The sequence below is a fragment of the Elaeis guineensis genome, chromosome 1, assembly GCF_000442705.2.
Source record: "Elaeis guineensis isolate ETL-2024a chromosome 1, EG11, whole genome shotgun sequence".
Taxonomy (NCBI): Eukaryota; Viridiplantae; Streptophyta; class Magnoliopsida; order Arecales; family Arecaceae; genus Elaeis; species Elaeis guineensis.
In genome coordinates this window covers 103,409,927-103,425,967 of record NC_025993.2, presented here as the reverse complement: position 1 = coordinate 103,425,967, position 16,041 = coordinate 103,409,927, and the positions used below count along the sequence as shown (strand labels likewise).

General features: G+C 42.4%; 1 protein-coding gene across 1 annotated transcript in view; it reads right to left on the bottom strand.

Annotated features, from left to right (window-relative positions):
• Nucleotides 1-16,041, bottom strand: part of LOC105038438 (uncharacterized) — a 47,027-nt gene that overhangs the window by 9,258 nt on the left and 21,728 nt on the right. Inside the window, 2 exon segments of the mRNA XM_073253653.1 lie at nt 1,498-1,554; nt 1,556-1,604. Of these exon segments, the coding sequence (XP_073109754.1) occupies nt 1,498-1,554; nt 1,556-1,604 (106 nt within the window).

Below are 16,041 nucleotides of genomic sequence, written 5' to 3'. Positions count from 1 at the left end.
AAGGTTTGGGCATAGCTTCAACCCTTCAGCAGCTTGCTGGTCTTCGACGTCCTCCTCTCATGCCTCGATGACCTAGATGTAAGGTGATGCACATATCGAGGAGATCGTACAAAGACTTTTTTGCCAACAAACTCAGAACTTTCGGAATGTCATCTGCGACACAGTTATTGAGATTCTTCAAGATCCACATCTGCACGATCAGCTGAGCTCATTGTAACAACCATTACACCAGATAAGTCAAGTAGTATTAATAAATTTCTTTATTTGTTTTAAATTTTTATATTTAGAAACTTCAATAGTTGGGTTTGAGTCGAAGGAAGGAGATCTAAGAATCAAAAATTAATCTATCCATCTGATGGATGGAATGGAGATGTAGATACGTCCATATCATCGAATAGAATGTATAGGAATAATCTATTTGAGAATCGGAGTATATCGAAATATACCCCTCTGTGCCAGTTTAGGTTTGAGATGGGAGGGAAGGATACCCAAAGGGTCAAAATTTAATCTTACCGTCCGATGGATGGACCAAAGGTGTCTATAGTTTTGTATGATCGAATGAAATATGTAGGAATAATCCGTTCGAGAATTGAAGAAGTATATCGAAATATATCCCTTCATACCGGTTTAGACTTCAAACGAGAAGAAGTATCTATGGGATCAAAATTCAACTTAACCATCCAATAGAGTACTGGCTAGGAATGTCTATAACTCTGTATCATCGAATAAAATGTATAGGAATAATCCGTTTGAGAATCGGAGAAGTATATCAAAATATTTCCCTCCGTAAAGGTTTAGGCTTGAGGCGCACCAATTACAATAGTTTTACAATTTTAATTAATTTAGTTCTAAAGTTATTAATAATATTTTATTTTTCTTCGTTACAGAATGTTAAGACATCCGGCTCTCATCTACTTACTGCTGTAGTGGACATACAGGAGCAGGAGGTGGAGGAGGACGATCTCCATTAATTTTTTATTTTAGTTTTGATGTAATATATTTAAAATTTGATCAGTATTATTTGTATTATTTAATTTTGATGTAATATATAATTTTAGATTTTTATTTATAATAGTGATAGTTAATTGTTAGTTGGTATAATATCCGTAAATATATGTTTCTTGTTAATTTAATTATAATAAATTTTAGTAAATATAATTACTTGTTAATTAAAATACAATATATTTTAATAAATATAATTGTTAAAAATATTTTTTTTAAAAAAAATATAATTATTAACGATGGCTTATTAGAAATAGAATACCATCACTATTATTATTTTTTAAATTTTTTAATTTTAAATTTAAAAAATATTATAAACGGCGAAAAAAATATAGCTAATTGCTATCACTAATACTGTTATTAACGACGGCAGCGATGCAGCCGCTAACATGCAGCTTTAGTGTTGAACTTTTTTTGATTAATTTTTAGTGACTATATTTTTATTATTAGTGATGACGATTAACTATCGTTAATAATGAATTTTTTTCGTAATACGATAATTTTTTGGTTTTGAAGCTCAAACAGCCAAAGAGTGCATTCCACTTCCCGAAAATTGTCAAATTCTCCATATCTATAGTATTATTGCATCCGGTGAAATGGAGCTGCCGTATGGTGCACAAGCATCAGCATAAAGCATATACATCACAGCACAAACTAGGATGTTAGCTCTAAGTTCCTTGCAACGGAATGTAAAGTTATTTGATACCTGTTTGAAACATAGCATTATGCGAAGATTGTATCAAGAGTGTCGTCGTCGTACTGAAATTAAACCGTGTGCACTCTGTTCAGGGTTGGCATAAACATGAACAAGGTCCTACAGCTTATTCCTTAGTTCTCCATTTTCCGTTTAAGTAAATTATATATCACCTTCTTCAGAGACCAATATGAGGTGTCCAATCAAAGCAATGAAGTTTCCTTGTCTTCATGATTTGATGCAGTCAATATGGACACGAGTTTTCTTGCTTTTGCGGTTGATGATGCTCAAAAAACTAACATTTTGTAACTGCATATCACAAATAAAATTCAGAAACTGAAAACACCTTCTGGAAAATCTGGGCCTTGTGCCATTGAATAACATGGCTTCGCATTTGGCTGGGCCACCCAACAATGTGATCAGCCCAGCCTATACTATTAGAGGGCTGGGGGACTTGCTACACAAGGCTCCAACTATAACGGGTTCTGGGGAGGGTTTGAAGTGCGTAGTCTTAGCTCGACGTGCAGAGACAGTTTTCATGTTTCAAATCCAAGATCCCTGGATCATAATGGGGCACCTTACCATTGGCCTCAGAGGGCTGAGCTGACTAACAATTCTATTAGGGGGCTTACAAAGTTTTGGCACAGACTTGAATCAATTCTATTGGGGGGCTTACAAAGTTTCGGCATAACTTGAATATACACGAAACTTTCCACCAAATACTATCTCAGCACATTAAGCCTTCCCAACTACCCTGCATATGGGCCATGCATGTGCATGTATGGATGTCTGCGTGCATAAGGAAAAGTTCACTGAACTCAGCCTCAAGCCCAGGAAATACAAAAGAAGTAATATTTTTATTTTATTTGTTCTTCCTGCAACGCATATCAAATCATCTTACAATTTGAGCTTAGTCAGGTTAAATTCAGCCAGTCAAATATTGGTCCCAATCGCTTGAGCATTTCTCAATTTCTCGTTACATTTGTTACGTGGCTCTAAAATAATGAGCTAAGTTTTCTATTTTATCGTATGGTATATTTATCATGGTATCACTTTGACAGAATAATTCAAATCATATTGATCTTATAGAATCAAGTCAAGAAGGAAAGAAATGATAGAATCAATCCAAGATTTTAATAATCAAAGTCAACTATGACCTCAATAATTGAGAAAATCTGCTAAGGGAATCAGTCATAACTAGTAGTATGATTTTGACAATTAAAAAAATCTGTCAAGAGAATCAGTCATAACTAGCAGTATAATTTTCGCAATTAAGAAAATCTGTCAAGAAATCGGTCATAACTGACAGTGCTATTTTTTGAATATTCTCTTCTAATTTCTCTTCCCTTATTATATATATTCCCATTCCATACCACCATCTGCAAGAAAGCAAAAGAGTGAGAGTTTTAGATTTGAGAGCTTTTTTGTGTGAGATTTGGATACATTAGGATTTTGGATTTGGGAGATAACTATTGTTTTTGTACTTTATTTTATTATAGTGAAATTTTTTTGCTCTGTCCTCACCCGTGGAGTAGACACACCACCGAATCACGTAAATTATTGTGTCAATGTGATTTTTTTCTTCTCTTTTTACTTCTTATATCTTTCATAGCAAACTGGTACCAGAGCCAGTTTCGTGAGATCAATCACTATGGCTTTTTCATTATTTGAAATTGAGAAGTTTGATAGTACTAGCAATTTTAATTTATAGCAAGTTAAGATGCATGCAGTCTTAACACAAAAGAGCTAGAAAAAGGCACTGCTAGGAGAAGAGAAGATGCCCAGTAATTTGACAGAAGAGCAGAAAGAGGACATGGATGATAAAGCTTTGACAGCGATCCACTTGTATCTGTCTGATAGGGTTTTGCGAGAGGTACTTTCAGAGAAGATAGCTATTAGCTTATGGTTGAAGTTAGAATCTTTGTACATGATAAAGTCTCTTACCAACAAATTATATTTGAAGCACCGTTTATACATACTGCGCATGGCTGAAGGTATACCCATGAAAACTCATGTTGATGAATTTAATTTCATTATTACAGATTTAAAGTCTATTGATGTTAAGATTGAAGAGGAAGATGAGGCCCTATTATTATTATGTTCTTTACCTCCCTCTTATAAGTATTTTAGAGAAATCTTTCTTTCGGTAGAAAAACTATATCCTTAGAAGATGTTAAAGCTGCATTATTTTCTGAAGAGCTCCTTGAAAAGCATATGTCTAGGAGTATTACCGAAGGACAGAGTCATGCTTTAGTTGCCAGGGGAAGGACTAATGTGATAGGGGTTCAAGTAATAGTAAACAGAAACATAGGTTTAAGTCAAGAAATAAAAACTTGACTTGCCATTACTGCAAGAAAAAAGGATATATTAAATTTGAATGTTATAAATTAAAAAATGAGGAACAGAATAACAAACAAGATCAGGGTCAGAAAAAGATTAAAAAATAGGCAGAAGCTAATGTTGTGGGAGAAGATTCTGATGGTACTGACTATGTTCTTGCTGCAACCAGTGATGCTTATTTTAAAAATAACTGGCACATGAATTCGGCTTGTTCTTTCCACATGTGTCCTAATAGGGACTAGTACTCTATCTATGAGATTGTGAGCAATGGAGTTGTCCTAATGGGCAACAATGTGGTTTGTAAAATTGTAAGGATAGGAACAGTTCGAATTAGGATGCATGATGGTGTAGTGAGGACTTTGACAGATGTTCAGCATGTCCCTGAGATAAAGAAAAATCTAGTTTCTTTAGGTACTCTTGATGCTAAAAGATACAAGTATTCATCTGAAGGTGGAGTCATGAAGGTTAGTAGAGGTGCCTTGGTTGCTATGAAAGCAAAGAAACTGTTTTCAAATTTATATATCTTGCAGGGTGCTATTATTATAGGTTCAGTTGCAGTTTCTACATCTTTCATGTCTAACTCAGAGCTTACCAAGCTATGGCACATGAGACTTGGTCATATGGGTGAGAGAGGACTACTCCTTTTAAGTAAGAGAGGTCTTCTTTGTGGTCAATGTGTAGGAAAGATGGATTTCTGTGTGCATTGTGTTCTTGGAAAGTAAAAGAGAGTTAGCTTCAGTGCAGGAGTTCACAAAACAAACGCTACTTTAGATTATATTCATTCTGACCTCTGGGGACCTTTATGTATTCCTTCCATAGGTAGTGCTCGGTATATGTGAACTTTTATTGATGATTGCTCTGGGAAGACTTGGGAGTTCATACTGAAGCACAAAGATAAAGTATTCAAGAACTTCAAGCAATGGAAGGTGATGATAGAGAAGCAAACTGATAAGAAGATTAAGCGACTCAAAACTGATAATGGACTAGAATTCTGTTCTTCGGAGTTTGATTAATACTGTAAGAATGAAGGTATTATTAGACACAAGACTGTGAGGCACACACCACAGCAGAATGGGGTAGCTGAGCGTATGAATAGAACTTTATTAGAAAAAACATGATGCTTGTCTATGCAGTTCTAGGCAGAAGCAGTCCCCATTGCATGTTCTTTGGTGAACAGATCTCCTGCTTCAGCTATCGAGTTCAAGACTCCTGAAGAGGTATGGTCTAATAATCCTCCTAATTATTCTAATTCGAGAGTGTTTGGTTGTCCTGCATATGCTTATGTTGATGAAGGAAAGCTAGAGCCTAGAGCTAAAAAATATATTTTTCTTGGCTATGCATCTGGGATGAAAGGGTTTAGATTATGGTGTCCAGATCTCAAATCATCAAAATTTATCATTAGTAGAGATGTTACTTTTGATGAATATGCTATTATTAATCCTAGACAGAAAAATACTATTAGCTCTGAATCTACACAAATTAAAGATAATATCAAGCAGGTGGAGCTAGGAGCAGTTGATTCTAATCATTTACAAGATTTTACTCTTGTAATATCCTGATGCTAGAAGTTAATTTAGAGCAGACTTCACAATAAGATGAGCCTTACTGCATTGCCAAGCATAGACAGAGGAGGGAGATAAAGCCACCTATCAGGTATAGCCATGTTGCACAGTCTAGTCATGCTGATTTTGTTGCTTATACTTTATTTATAGCTCAAGAGACAGGTAACACTAATGAGCCCTTTATATATTCAGAAGCAATTTCTGATATTAATTCTGTTAAGTGGTTAGTGGCCATGCATGAAGAGATTGAGTCTCTGCATAAGAACAATACTAGAGACTTAGTAAAACCACCTAAAGGAAAGAAAATTGTCAGTTGCAAATAGATTTTCAAGAAGAAAGAAGGTATTCCTGGAGTAGAAGATGCTAGATATAATGATTTTAATGATGTCTTCTCTCCAGTAGTCAAGCATAGCTCTATTAGTGTGTTACTCTTCTTAGTTGCCATGTATAATTTGAAGTTAGAGTAGCTTGATGTTAAGACAGCATTCTTACATGGAGAACTTGAAGAAATTATTTACATTCATCAGCCTGAAGGTTTTGTTATTGAAGGCATGGATGATCATGAATGCTTGCTCAAGAAATCGCTATACGGATTAAAACAGTCTCCTCGATAATGGTATAAGCGATTTGATTCTTTCATGATAGGTTATGGTTATTTCAAAAGCAAATACAATAATTGTGTATACTTTAAAAAGCTTGTTGATGGATCCTTTATTTATTTACTGTTGTATGTAGATGATATGCTTATTACTGCTAAGAATATATCTGAGATTGATAGATTAAAATCACAGCTTAGTAGTGAGTTTGAGATGAAAGATTTGGGAGCAGTCAGAAAAATTCTTGGTATGAAGATTCAGCGAGATCGAAAGGCAGGATTACTTTATTTAACTTAAAAGAAGTATATTGAGAAAATATTAGAGCGTTTCAATATGAAGGATGCCAAACCAATTAGTACTCTACTTGCTGCCCACTTTAGGCTTTCAGCTAGTTTATCTCCTCAGTCAGATGATGAGAAAGATCAAATATCTAGCATTCCTTACTCTTGTGCTATTGGCAGTATTATGTATGCTATGATTTGTACTCGTCCAGATATTTCACATGCAGTCAGTGTTATTAGATGGTATATATCTAATTTTGGTAAAGAACATTGGCAAGCAGTGAAATGGATATTTAGATATTTGCAAGGTACTTCTGATATTTACTTAGAGTTCGGAAGACACGGCAGCAATATGGTTGGTTTTGTTGATTCTGATTTTGCAGGAGATCTTGATAGGAGAAGATCCATTACAGATTATGTATTTGCTCTTGGTGGATATACTATTAGTTGGAAAGCTTCTTTACAGCCTATTGTTGCTTTATCGACAACAGAGACTGAGTATATTGCAGTGACAGAAGCTATTAAAGAAGTTATTTGGCTGAGAGGCTTGTTTTATAAACTCAGTTTGGTACACAATGTGACTGTTGTTCATTGTGATAGTCAGAGCGCTATCCATCTAACTAGAGATCAAATATTTCATAAGAGGACAAAGCACATTGACGTAAGGTATTACTTTATTTGTGATATTATTTCACAGGGTGATGTTACTGTGACTAAGATTGATACTGCAGGTAATCTAGCTGATATGTTAACAAAGTCTCTTCCAATTGTCAAGTTTAAGCATTGCTTGGATTTGGTTAGTGTTTGCAACATTTGAGTTTTTTTTCCTTTCGAAAAGTAGTAGAGAAGATGGAGAAGGTTTCTACTATATTTGTAGCTTGACCCAATTTTAAGTCAAGGTGAAGATTTGTTATGTGGCTCTAAAATAATGAGCTAAGTTTTCTATTTTATCGTATGGTATATTTGTCATGGTATCAATCTGATAGAATAATTCAAATCATATTGATCTTATAGAATCAAGACAAAAAGGAAAGAAATGATAAAATCAATCCAAGATTTCAATAATCAAAGATCAACTATAATCTCAGCAATTGAGAAAATATGTTAAGGAAATCAGTCATAACTAGCAATATGATTTTGGCAATTAAAAAAATCTGTTAAGAAAATCAATCTTAACTAGCAGTACGATTTTAGCAATTAAAAAAATATGTCAAGAAAATCGATCATAACTGACAGTACTATTTTTTGAATATTCTCTTCTGATTTCTCTTCCCTCATTATATATATTCCCATTCTACACCACCATCTGCAAGAAAACAAGAGAGTGAGAGTTTTAGACTTGAGAGCTTCGTTTTTGTGTGAGATTTGGATGTATTGAGATTTTGGGTTTGAGAGATAACTATTGTTTTGGTACTCTATTTTATTATAGTAGAATTTCTTTGCTCTATCTTCGTCTGTGGAGTAGGCACACTGCCGAATCACGTAAATTACTGTGTCGGTGTGATATTTTTCTTCTCTCTTTGCTTCTCATATCTTTCATAACAACATTGTTAGCCAAGATCAAGCCAGAAATACAAAAGAAGTAATGTTTTATATATTTGCTCTTACTACAAGACGCATCAAATCATCTAATAATTTGAGCTAGGTCAGGTTCCTATCAAGCAGCTGTTAAATATTTGGTCCCAATTGCTTGAGCACTTCTCATTACATTGTGAGCCAAGATCGGGCCAGAATTTATAGGGCTATGCTGAGCTTTAAAAAAAAAAAAATTTCCTTTCGTAGCATGGACTGAACTTAAGACCATCTTTCACTTGGCGCATCCCCGCTCACCCAAGCATCTAAAGAGAAGAAGACCCATCTTCATAACTATATCTTAAACTAAAAGGTTTTTTCTCAACCGGTTCAATTACTGCACGAGATGAATTCTCAAGCCCATGACACTGTGACACATAGATCTAAACATGTAATCCATCATGCATCCAAGCAAAGAGGAAAAAAACAAAAGATATAGGTTAGTAAGATTTCATTCGCAGACTTCAAATTATATTAATGGGGATGGTCCTATTGCTTGAACTGAACATAAGAAATCCAGATTTGTCACAAGCATGGGCTAAACCAAATTAACTACAACCCTCAAACAAATCCTAGAAACTAAAGAGGAAAAAACATGATTTCCTAATCCTGCAACAACACTCTAAGCTACTATAACTAGGTTTGGTCAAACAGACTAGCATGTTGTAGCACTCTCAATCTTGTATCTCATTAAGGTATGGCAGAATCATTTATAATAGAATTAAAAGTGATGCTAGATTGAAAATTATATTGAAGAAATAAATTAAATGCTCAGAGCTTCAAAAAAAACAAGCTACCCGTTGGGTATAAAATACCCCTCCCAACCGAAGCTTGTAAAGGACCGATCCTTCCTGCGCTCTTCCGGCTCCCGACCTTGTGCGTGGCGCCTCTCCGAACCTCCTCAATCATCCGGACTTCTCCGATAATGAACTTCTGCATTCGTCCATCGGGCCGCCCCGAAGGCCCTCTGGGGCTCACTGTCAGCCGACCTTCTACAGCAACCAACTACCCCCCGAACTTCTTTTGGACTTCGTCAGCGTCCGAGCTTTCCCGACAACGAGAGTTCTATGGTAACCTGACTCCACTCGAGTTTCTACGGTTGTCGACCATCCCCCAGATCCTAATCGGACTCCCGCGAGAGCCGAACTTCTACTACGAATGGTCTACTCCGAGCACCTACAGCGGGCTGTCTACCCCAAACATCTACTGTAAGCAAATTTCATTCGAGCCTCTACTATGAATAAAATTTTTTCGAACTTCTGTTACAGATAGACCTCAGTCAAGCTACTTCGTAGCGAGGGGATTCCGGACGAACTTCTACAACGGAACACTACTCCGATTTTTCACGACAACTGATCCTCGCCCGAGCTCTTACAACAAACGGCCCCCTTTCGACCTCTCGCGAGAACCGGATCCCGTCCGAACTCCTCCAGCAGATGGATTCTGGATGAGCTTCTATGACGGACGAGCTCCAGCAGCTGGGTCCCTGCGGTGGCCGATCACCCCCGATATCTGCCGAGCCTCCCCAGCGCTATCCAAAGTCCATCACCGACCGACCTCCTACCAGGCTGCCCGTAAAACCGGACTTCTCCAGCGGACGATCTTCGGATGAGCCTCCACATCAGATAAATTTCATACGGACTTCCCTAGCGATCGGACTTTCCCGGACTCCGCCAACAGAAAATCTCCATCCGAGCTCCTGCAGCAGGTGACTCCTGCCTGAAACATCAGCGACCTCAGAACATCCGAGCCTCTCCCAGAATGACGATGTGAAGAGCCATTCTGCTCCATCAGGTGTCCCAACCGAGCTTCAACCGACGGATCCGAACTCTCTGACAAGCCACGACAAGAGCCGTCACCCTGCTCCACTCTCTACAATGGATTCTATGCAGCTCCACCACTCTCTGGCAAGTCACGACAACGAACACCACTCCACTCTCCGCAGCAAGCTCCACGTGGTCCTGGACGACCTCTGATGCCACTACTCTCCGTAACAAACTCCGCACGTCTCTGAATGGCCCACTTCCAGACGGTTACAGACGTCGCTGTCGGTCAGTTACGCTCTCCATCTATAAATAAGGATCCCCAGATACGTTCTTTTCTAAGCTCTAAACTCTATCTCGAAACTCTGCAAATATTTTCGCTCGAGCACTCCATTTCTGTTGAAGCAGAATACTGACTTGAGCATCGGAGGGTCTTGTCGGAGCACCCCCAACTCTGGTTTAGACTTTCTTTGCAGGTTCCGATAGCGGCCACAGTCATTCCAGCTCCAGCTTCTCCGACCTCGATAGAATTCTGCACCAATACTATCTAAAGTTGTTTTGACTTGACATATCAATCTAGCTAGAAAACACCTTTTTTTCATCCTATTATTTACTCTCCTAGTTTTGATGTTGGAAGCCGCCAATAAGCATTCATGGAAGTGGATTGTTGAATCATGGCATTGTCTGACCTTGACTATTGATATAGATGCATCCGATTAGCAATCTAATGCAATAAGGAAATGGATCATCACTGATGAGAAAATCATAAAAAGTATTGCACCTGTTCATGGTCCTGCAGTTTAAACATAATGAGCAGTCCACTTTGCGTTGCTAACCGCAAAATTCCATGCCTCTTGATTCTTCCTCGATCAAATTTGCAACAATTGCATCACCAGATTCTTGTGCTTGCGTAGTTCTATTCAAGTTATAAGTTATAACCATATGATCTTTCAGAATTGGCACTTGAAGGATAAAATTTAAGGATGCTTAGCATTTATCATCCTTCTTCAGGAGAGTAAATGGCTCAGAAATAGTCTGATCAGATCAACCGACGTCTTCGATTCTCATGAAAATCACCCGGGACATCAATGACTGCAAATTCAGCTTGTTCAAGCCTCTTTACATATTCTAAGGCTTTTTGGGCATCCTACTGATCCAACGTCTTATTGATAAAGAACTTGACCCGAGCGCTAGGAATAACTACCAAAGCATTCTGAATCCATAAAACATAGATCTGATCCATGATGATATCGATTAGAAGTCAAAATTCCATTTTGGGAAAAGAGTAGGAAAAAGATCCAAGTTACTTGTTGGGACATACCGACCGATCTCTTTTGTGCCGACTTACCCTCGGGCCTGCCTGATCGGCGCCCGACTCTACCAACCGCATCAACCGATGACTGCCGATACTGTCCGACCGAAGGTACGTCGGTCGGGCAGATCCGTTCTGTTCCCGACTAGCCGAACGGCGGAGCCCGAGGCCGATGCATCACAAACCAACCGACGGGATCCCCGGGTCTTCACCCGACGTCCCGCAACCAAATACCGACGTATGGTCGGTCGGCTCCTCCAAACGCCGTACGACTGCTGTGGGCCGCTGTCCTGACAAGGGCATGCGGCATAGCCACTCTGGGACACTGTCCTGCCAAGGATATAGATTAATCCCAGCGATTTGACAGCCCACGACGACTTGACAGTCCGCGGTGACTCTGACAGCCTCCGACGATTTGACAACTCTCCCATTTGTCTGCGCCATTGATGGCGGCACCACGCCGTGCTCTACTATAAAACAGGAAAGGCAATAGTACTGCAGGGAGGTTCTTTCGAAACCCCTGGACTCTCTCTCTCTCTCGCTGAATCCCCCTGATTCTTTTCTACTGTTGTCCAGTCTCCTCTCTGACTTGACCGTCGGAGGGTCCCCACCAGAGGCATCTCCGATCAGTGTGGACTTCTCTTGCAGGTGCTCGTTCCCGACGATCGGGCGATGAGGGGATTGGCCGCAATAGGTTTGGCACGCCAGGAAGGGGACACGACCTCCACAGAGCTTGAAAAATCCTTTCGAGATGACAAGAATCAGGGCTCAGCGATCAAGAGCCACCGGATCGACGAGGCACTCTTCCCGTCGGGAAGAAGCCTCTCCTCCACCCTCCATGGCGGAACCCAGCTCTCCGCATCCTGTGGTGACCACGGAGGTGCAGATCGCAGCGATCGTGCGACAGATGACTATGCTGACGGATGCAGTCAAGAGCCTTCAACAGCAACCAACCCGGTTGCTGCACTCACCGGTAGGGCAACCAGTGGCGCATCCGATGCCCTCCAAGAGCAGCCGCCGACGCCCGCGTCGGTCTCCGTCTCCTCCTCAGGAACAGCCGTCACAATACTCCCACCGAGAGGGGGAGAGTCGGCCACGACATGATGCCCACCGGTCCCGACGACCCTCTCCTTTCCAGCTAGAACGAGCGAGAAAGGAGAAGCGGCTGTGGACACCGTCCACCTCCCTCTCAGATTCATTGGGAGACTCGACCCCCGGGGTCTCCCAGCACCGACGGACCGACGACTACGAACGTAGGTTCGAAGAAATTGATCGTCGGCTTGCCCAGCTCCAGGTGGACAGACAGAAGTCCTCGAACAACATCGACTTCCAGACCGCCCAATCTCTCTCCCGACTCATCCTCGACGAGCCGATTCCTAGTCGGTTCAAGATGCCTCATGTGGAGCCCTACGACGTCTCCACCAATCCAGTTGACCATCTGAAGAGCTACAAGGTTCTCATGACGATCCAAGGGGCAACCGATGCCCTTCTCTGCATCGGCTTCCCCGCCACACTCAGCAAGGTCGCCAGGGCTTGGTACTCCGGCCTCCACTCAAAAAGCGTCCACTCCTTCGGATAGCTCGAACATGCTTTCGTGGCCCATTTCAGCACCAGCCGGAAGCCACTGCGAACCTCGGACAACCTTTTTTCCCTCAAGCAAGAAAAAAATGAGACGCTCTGACACTTCGTGATGCGATTCAACGCGGCCACGCTTGAGGTTCGGGACCTCAACGAAGATATGGCTATCTCAGCCATGAAGAGGAGGCTAAGGGGGTCCCGATTTACATACTCCTTGGACAAGACCCTCCCCCAGACATACGCCGAACTGCTGGAGCACGCGTACAAATACATGCGCGCAGACGAAGGAGCTTCCGACCGACGCCTGATTGAGACAAAGAGTCCGAAGGAGAAGCGAAGAAAAGGTCAGGCTCCTGCCGAGCCTAGCAAGCCCCCGACCGACAAATGGGTCTCACTCCAGTGACGGAGCCCGAGATCGCCTCGACGGTGGAGTCCGAGGCCGATGCGTCACAGGTATGACTCCTATACCCCTCTCTCTGCTCCTCGTGCACATTTTTTGATGGAGATCGAAGGGGAAGAATATCTGCGACGGTCTCCATCTTTGAAGGCAAAGGGCCTCGACCGATGAAAGTACTGTCGATTTTATCAGGGCCACGGCCATAACACCGAGCAGTGCATCCAACTTTAGGATGAAATCAAGGCCCTCATACACCGAAAGTATCTCAAAAAATTTCAAAGAAACCCGCCGACTCGACCCATCCCCGACCGACAACCCCAGTCGACTGAGGAGGCAACGAACAATCAGCCCACGATCGGGGTCATTAACATGATCTCCAAACGACTGGACCGGGGGACGACTGCTGGAGGAGAGTCAACGAAGAAGCTGCGCCAAGATGATGTAATCACTTTTACAGATGAAGATGCTCGAGAAATCCAAATCCCTCACGACGATGCTGTTGTTGTCTCGGCAATAATAGTAAATTATGATGTAAAAAGGATCCTTGTTGATAATGAAAGTTCGATAAATATTTTATTCTACTCGACCTTCTTCCGAATGCGATTGTCGGTTGATCGGCTCGAGAGAGTCTCCACGCCCCTGGTAGGTTTCATCGGGGAAGCTATCATAGTGGAAGGAGAAATTACTCTTCCCGTAACAGCTGAAATCGGACCGCGACAAAGCATCATCCACCTGACCTTCGCGGTCGTCCAAGTACCTTCGACCTATAACACCATACTTGGAAGACCCAGACTAAATACCCTCAGAGCAATAGTCTCAACCTACCACCTGCTGGTTCGGTTTCCGACCAAAAATGAAGTCGGAGAGATGCGCGGGGATCAACAACTCGCTCGACGATGCTTCCAAATCTCTGCACAAAGTAACGAAGCAAAGGACCCCCTGACGGTCGACAAGTTGGACCAGTGGAGAGAGGAAGAACGGGACGAACCGGTCGAACAGCTGGTTTTCGTCCCGATAGTAGAGAATCCCGATCGAGTGGTCTGGGTCGGATCCCAACTATCCGACCCTGAGCAACGGCAGCTAGTAGAGCTGCTGAAGGCCAATGCCGACGTATTTGCTTGGTCGGTAGTGGATATGTCCGGCATCCCCCCAGAGACGATGACTCACCGACTCAACATCGATCCTGGAATGAGGTCGGTGAGGCAGAAGAAGTGGTCTTTCGCTCCTGAAAGACAGAAGGCCATCGACGAGGAAGTGGACAAGCTACTCGAGGCGGGCTTCATCAGAGAAACCACGTACCCCGATTGGCTCGCCAATGTTGTCATGGTGAAAAAAGCCAACGGAAGGTGGAGGACCTGCATCGACTATACCGACATAAATCGTGCCTGCCCGAATGATAGCTTCCCACTTCCAAAAATCGACCAGCTTGTAGACGCGACGTCCGGCCAATGGATGCCTTTGCCGGATACAATCAGATCCGGATGGCGTCCGAAGATGAGGAGCACACAGCCTTCGTGACCGCCAAGGACCTTTACTGCTACAGAGTAATGCCCTTCGGACTGAAAAATATCGGAGCCACCTACCAGTGACTCGTCAATAAGGTCTTCAAAGATCAAATCAGGCGTAACATGGAGGTGTACGTGGACGACATGCTGGTGAAGGGCGCACAGACTTCAGATCATGTCCAAGATCTCGAGAAAACTTTTCACACTCTTCGACGACATCGGATGAGGTTGAATCCGACTAAGTGTGCCTTCGGGGTGACCTCAAGAAAGTTCCTCGGGTTCCTCGTATCTCAACGAGGAATTGAGGCTAACCCTGAAAAGATAAAGGCGATCATCGACATGCGGCACCCAGACACTAAAAAGGAGGTACAGTAGCTTAACGGAAGGATCATCGCGCTCAGTCGATTCATTTCTCAGTCAGCAGAGAGATGCCTCCCGTTCTTCAAAACCCTGAGGCAGGCAAAGGACTTCTCTTGGCCGGACGAGTGCCGGCAGGCCTTCGACGATCTGAAAAGATATCTAGCCTCCCCGTCATAGCTTGTGAAGCTGGAAGTCGGAGAAATGCTGTACCTCTACTTGGCAACCTCCCCAGAGGCGGTTAGTTCGATGCTCGTCTGGGAGAACGAGAACCGAATTCACCAACCCATATACTAGACCAGCAAAGTGCTCCACGAAGCTGAAGCTCGATATTCGAAGATGGAGAAAATGATATTCACCTTGATCGTGTCTGCACAATGACTCCGTCCATATTTCCAAGCGCACGCTATCATGGTCCTCACCGACCAGCCCCTGAGGGCGATTTTGCATCATCCCGATACATCGGGATGACTGACGAAATGGGAGGTGAGGCTGAGTGAGTTTGACATTCAGTACCGATTGAGACCTGCCTTGAAAGCCCAGGTCTTGGCCGACTTTATTATGGAGTGCCCGATAACCGACAAAGAACCGGAAGGCGGGAGCTTCAAAGAGGCCCCAATCTCTGAACCTGACCCCGGGTCTACCTGGGTGTTGCACATCGACGGAGCTTCCAATGCTCGAGGGAGCGGGGCCGGTTTCCTGCTCACTAACTAAGAGGGAGTGGTTACCGAGTACGCCCTCCGATTTGACTTTGAAGCCTCTAATAATCAAGCCGAGTATGAAGTGCTCTTCGTTGGCTTGAGAATAGTGAAGGAGTTTGGGATCGACGGCCTCAGAGTCTTTTCCGACTCCCAGCTGATCGTGGGACAAGTCAAAGGTGAATTCGAGGTGTGGATCCAACCATGATAAAATATCTCCAGAAGGTGAGAGATCTCGTGGCACACCTCAAGTATTTCGAGATCTCCTACATTCTCAGATCGGAGAACGCTCGGGCCGATGCACTCTCTCCAGGCTTGCGACATCAGCCTACGGCGCCTTGGGTCGGACATTTGTGGAGAGTCTCAAGCAGTCGAGCATCGATA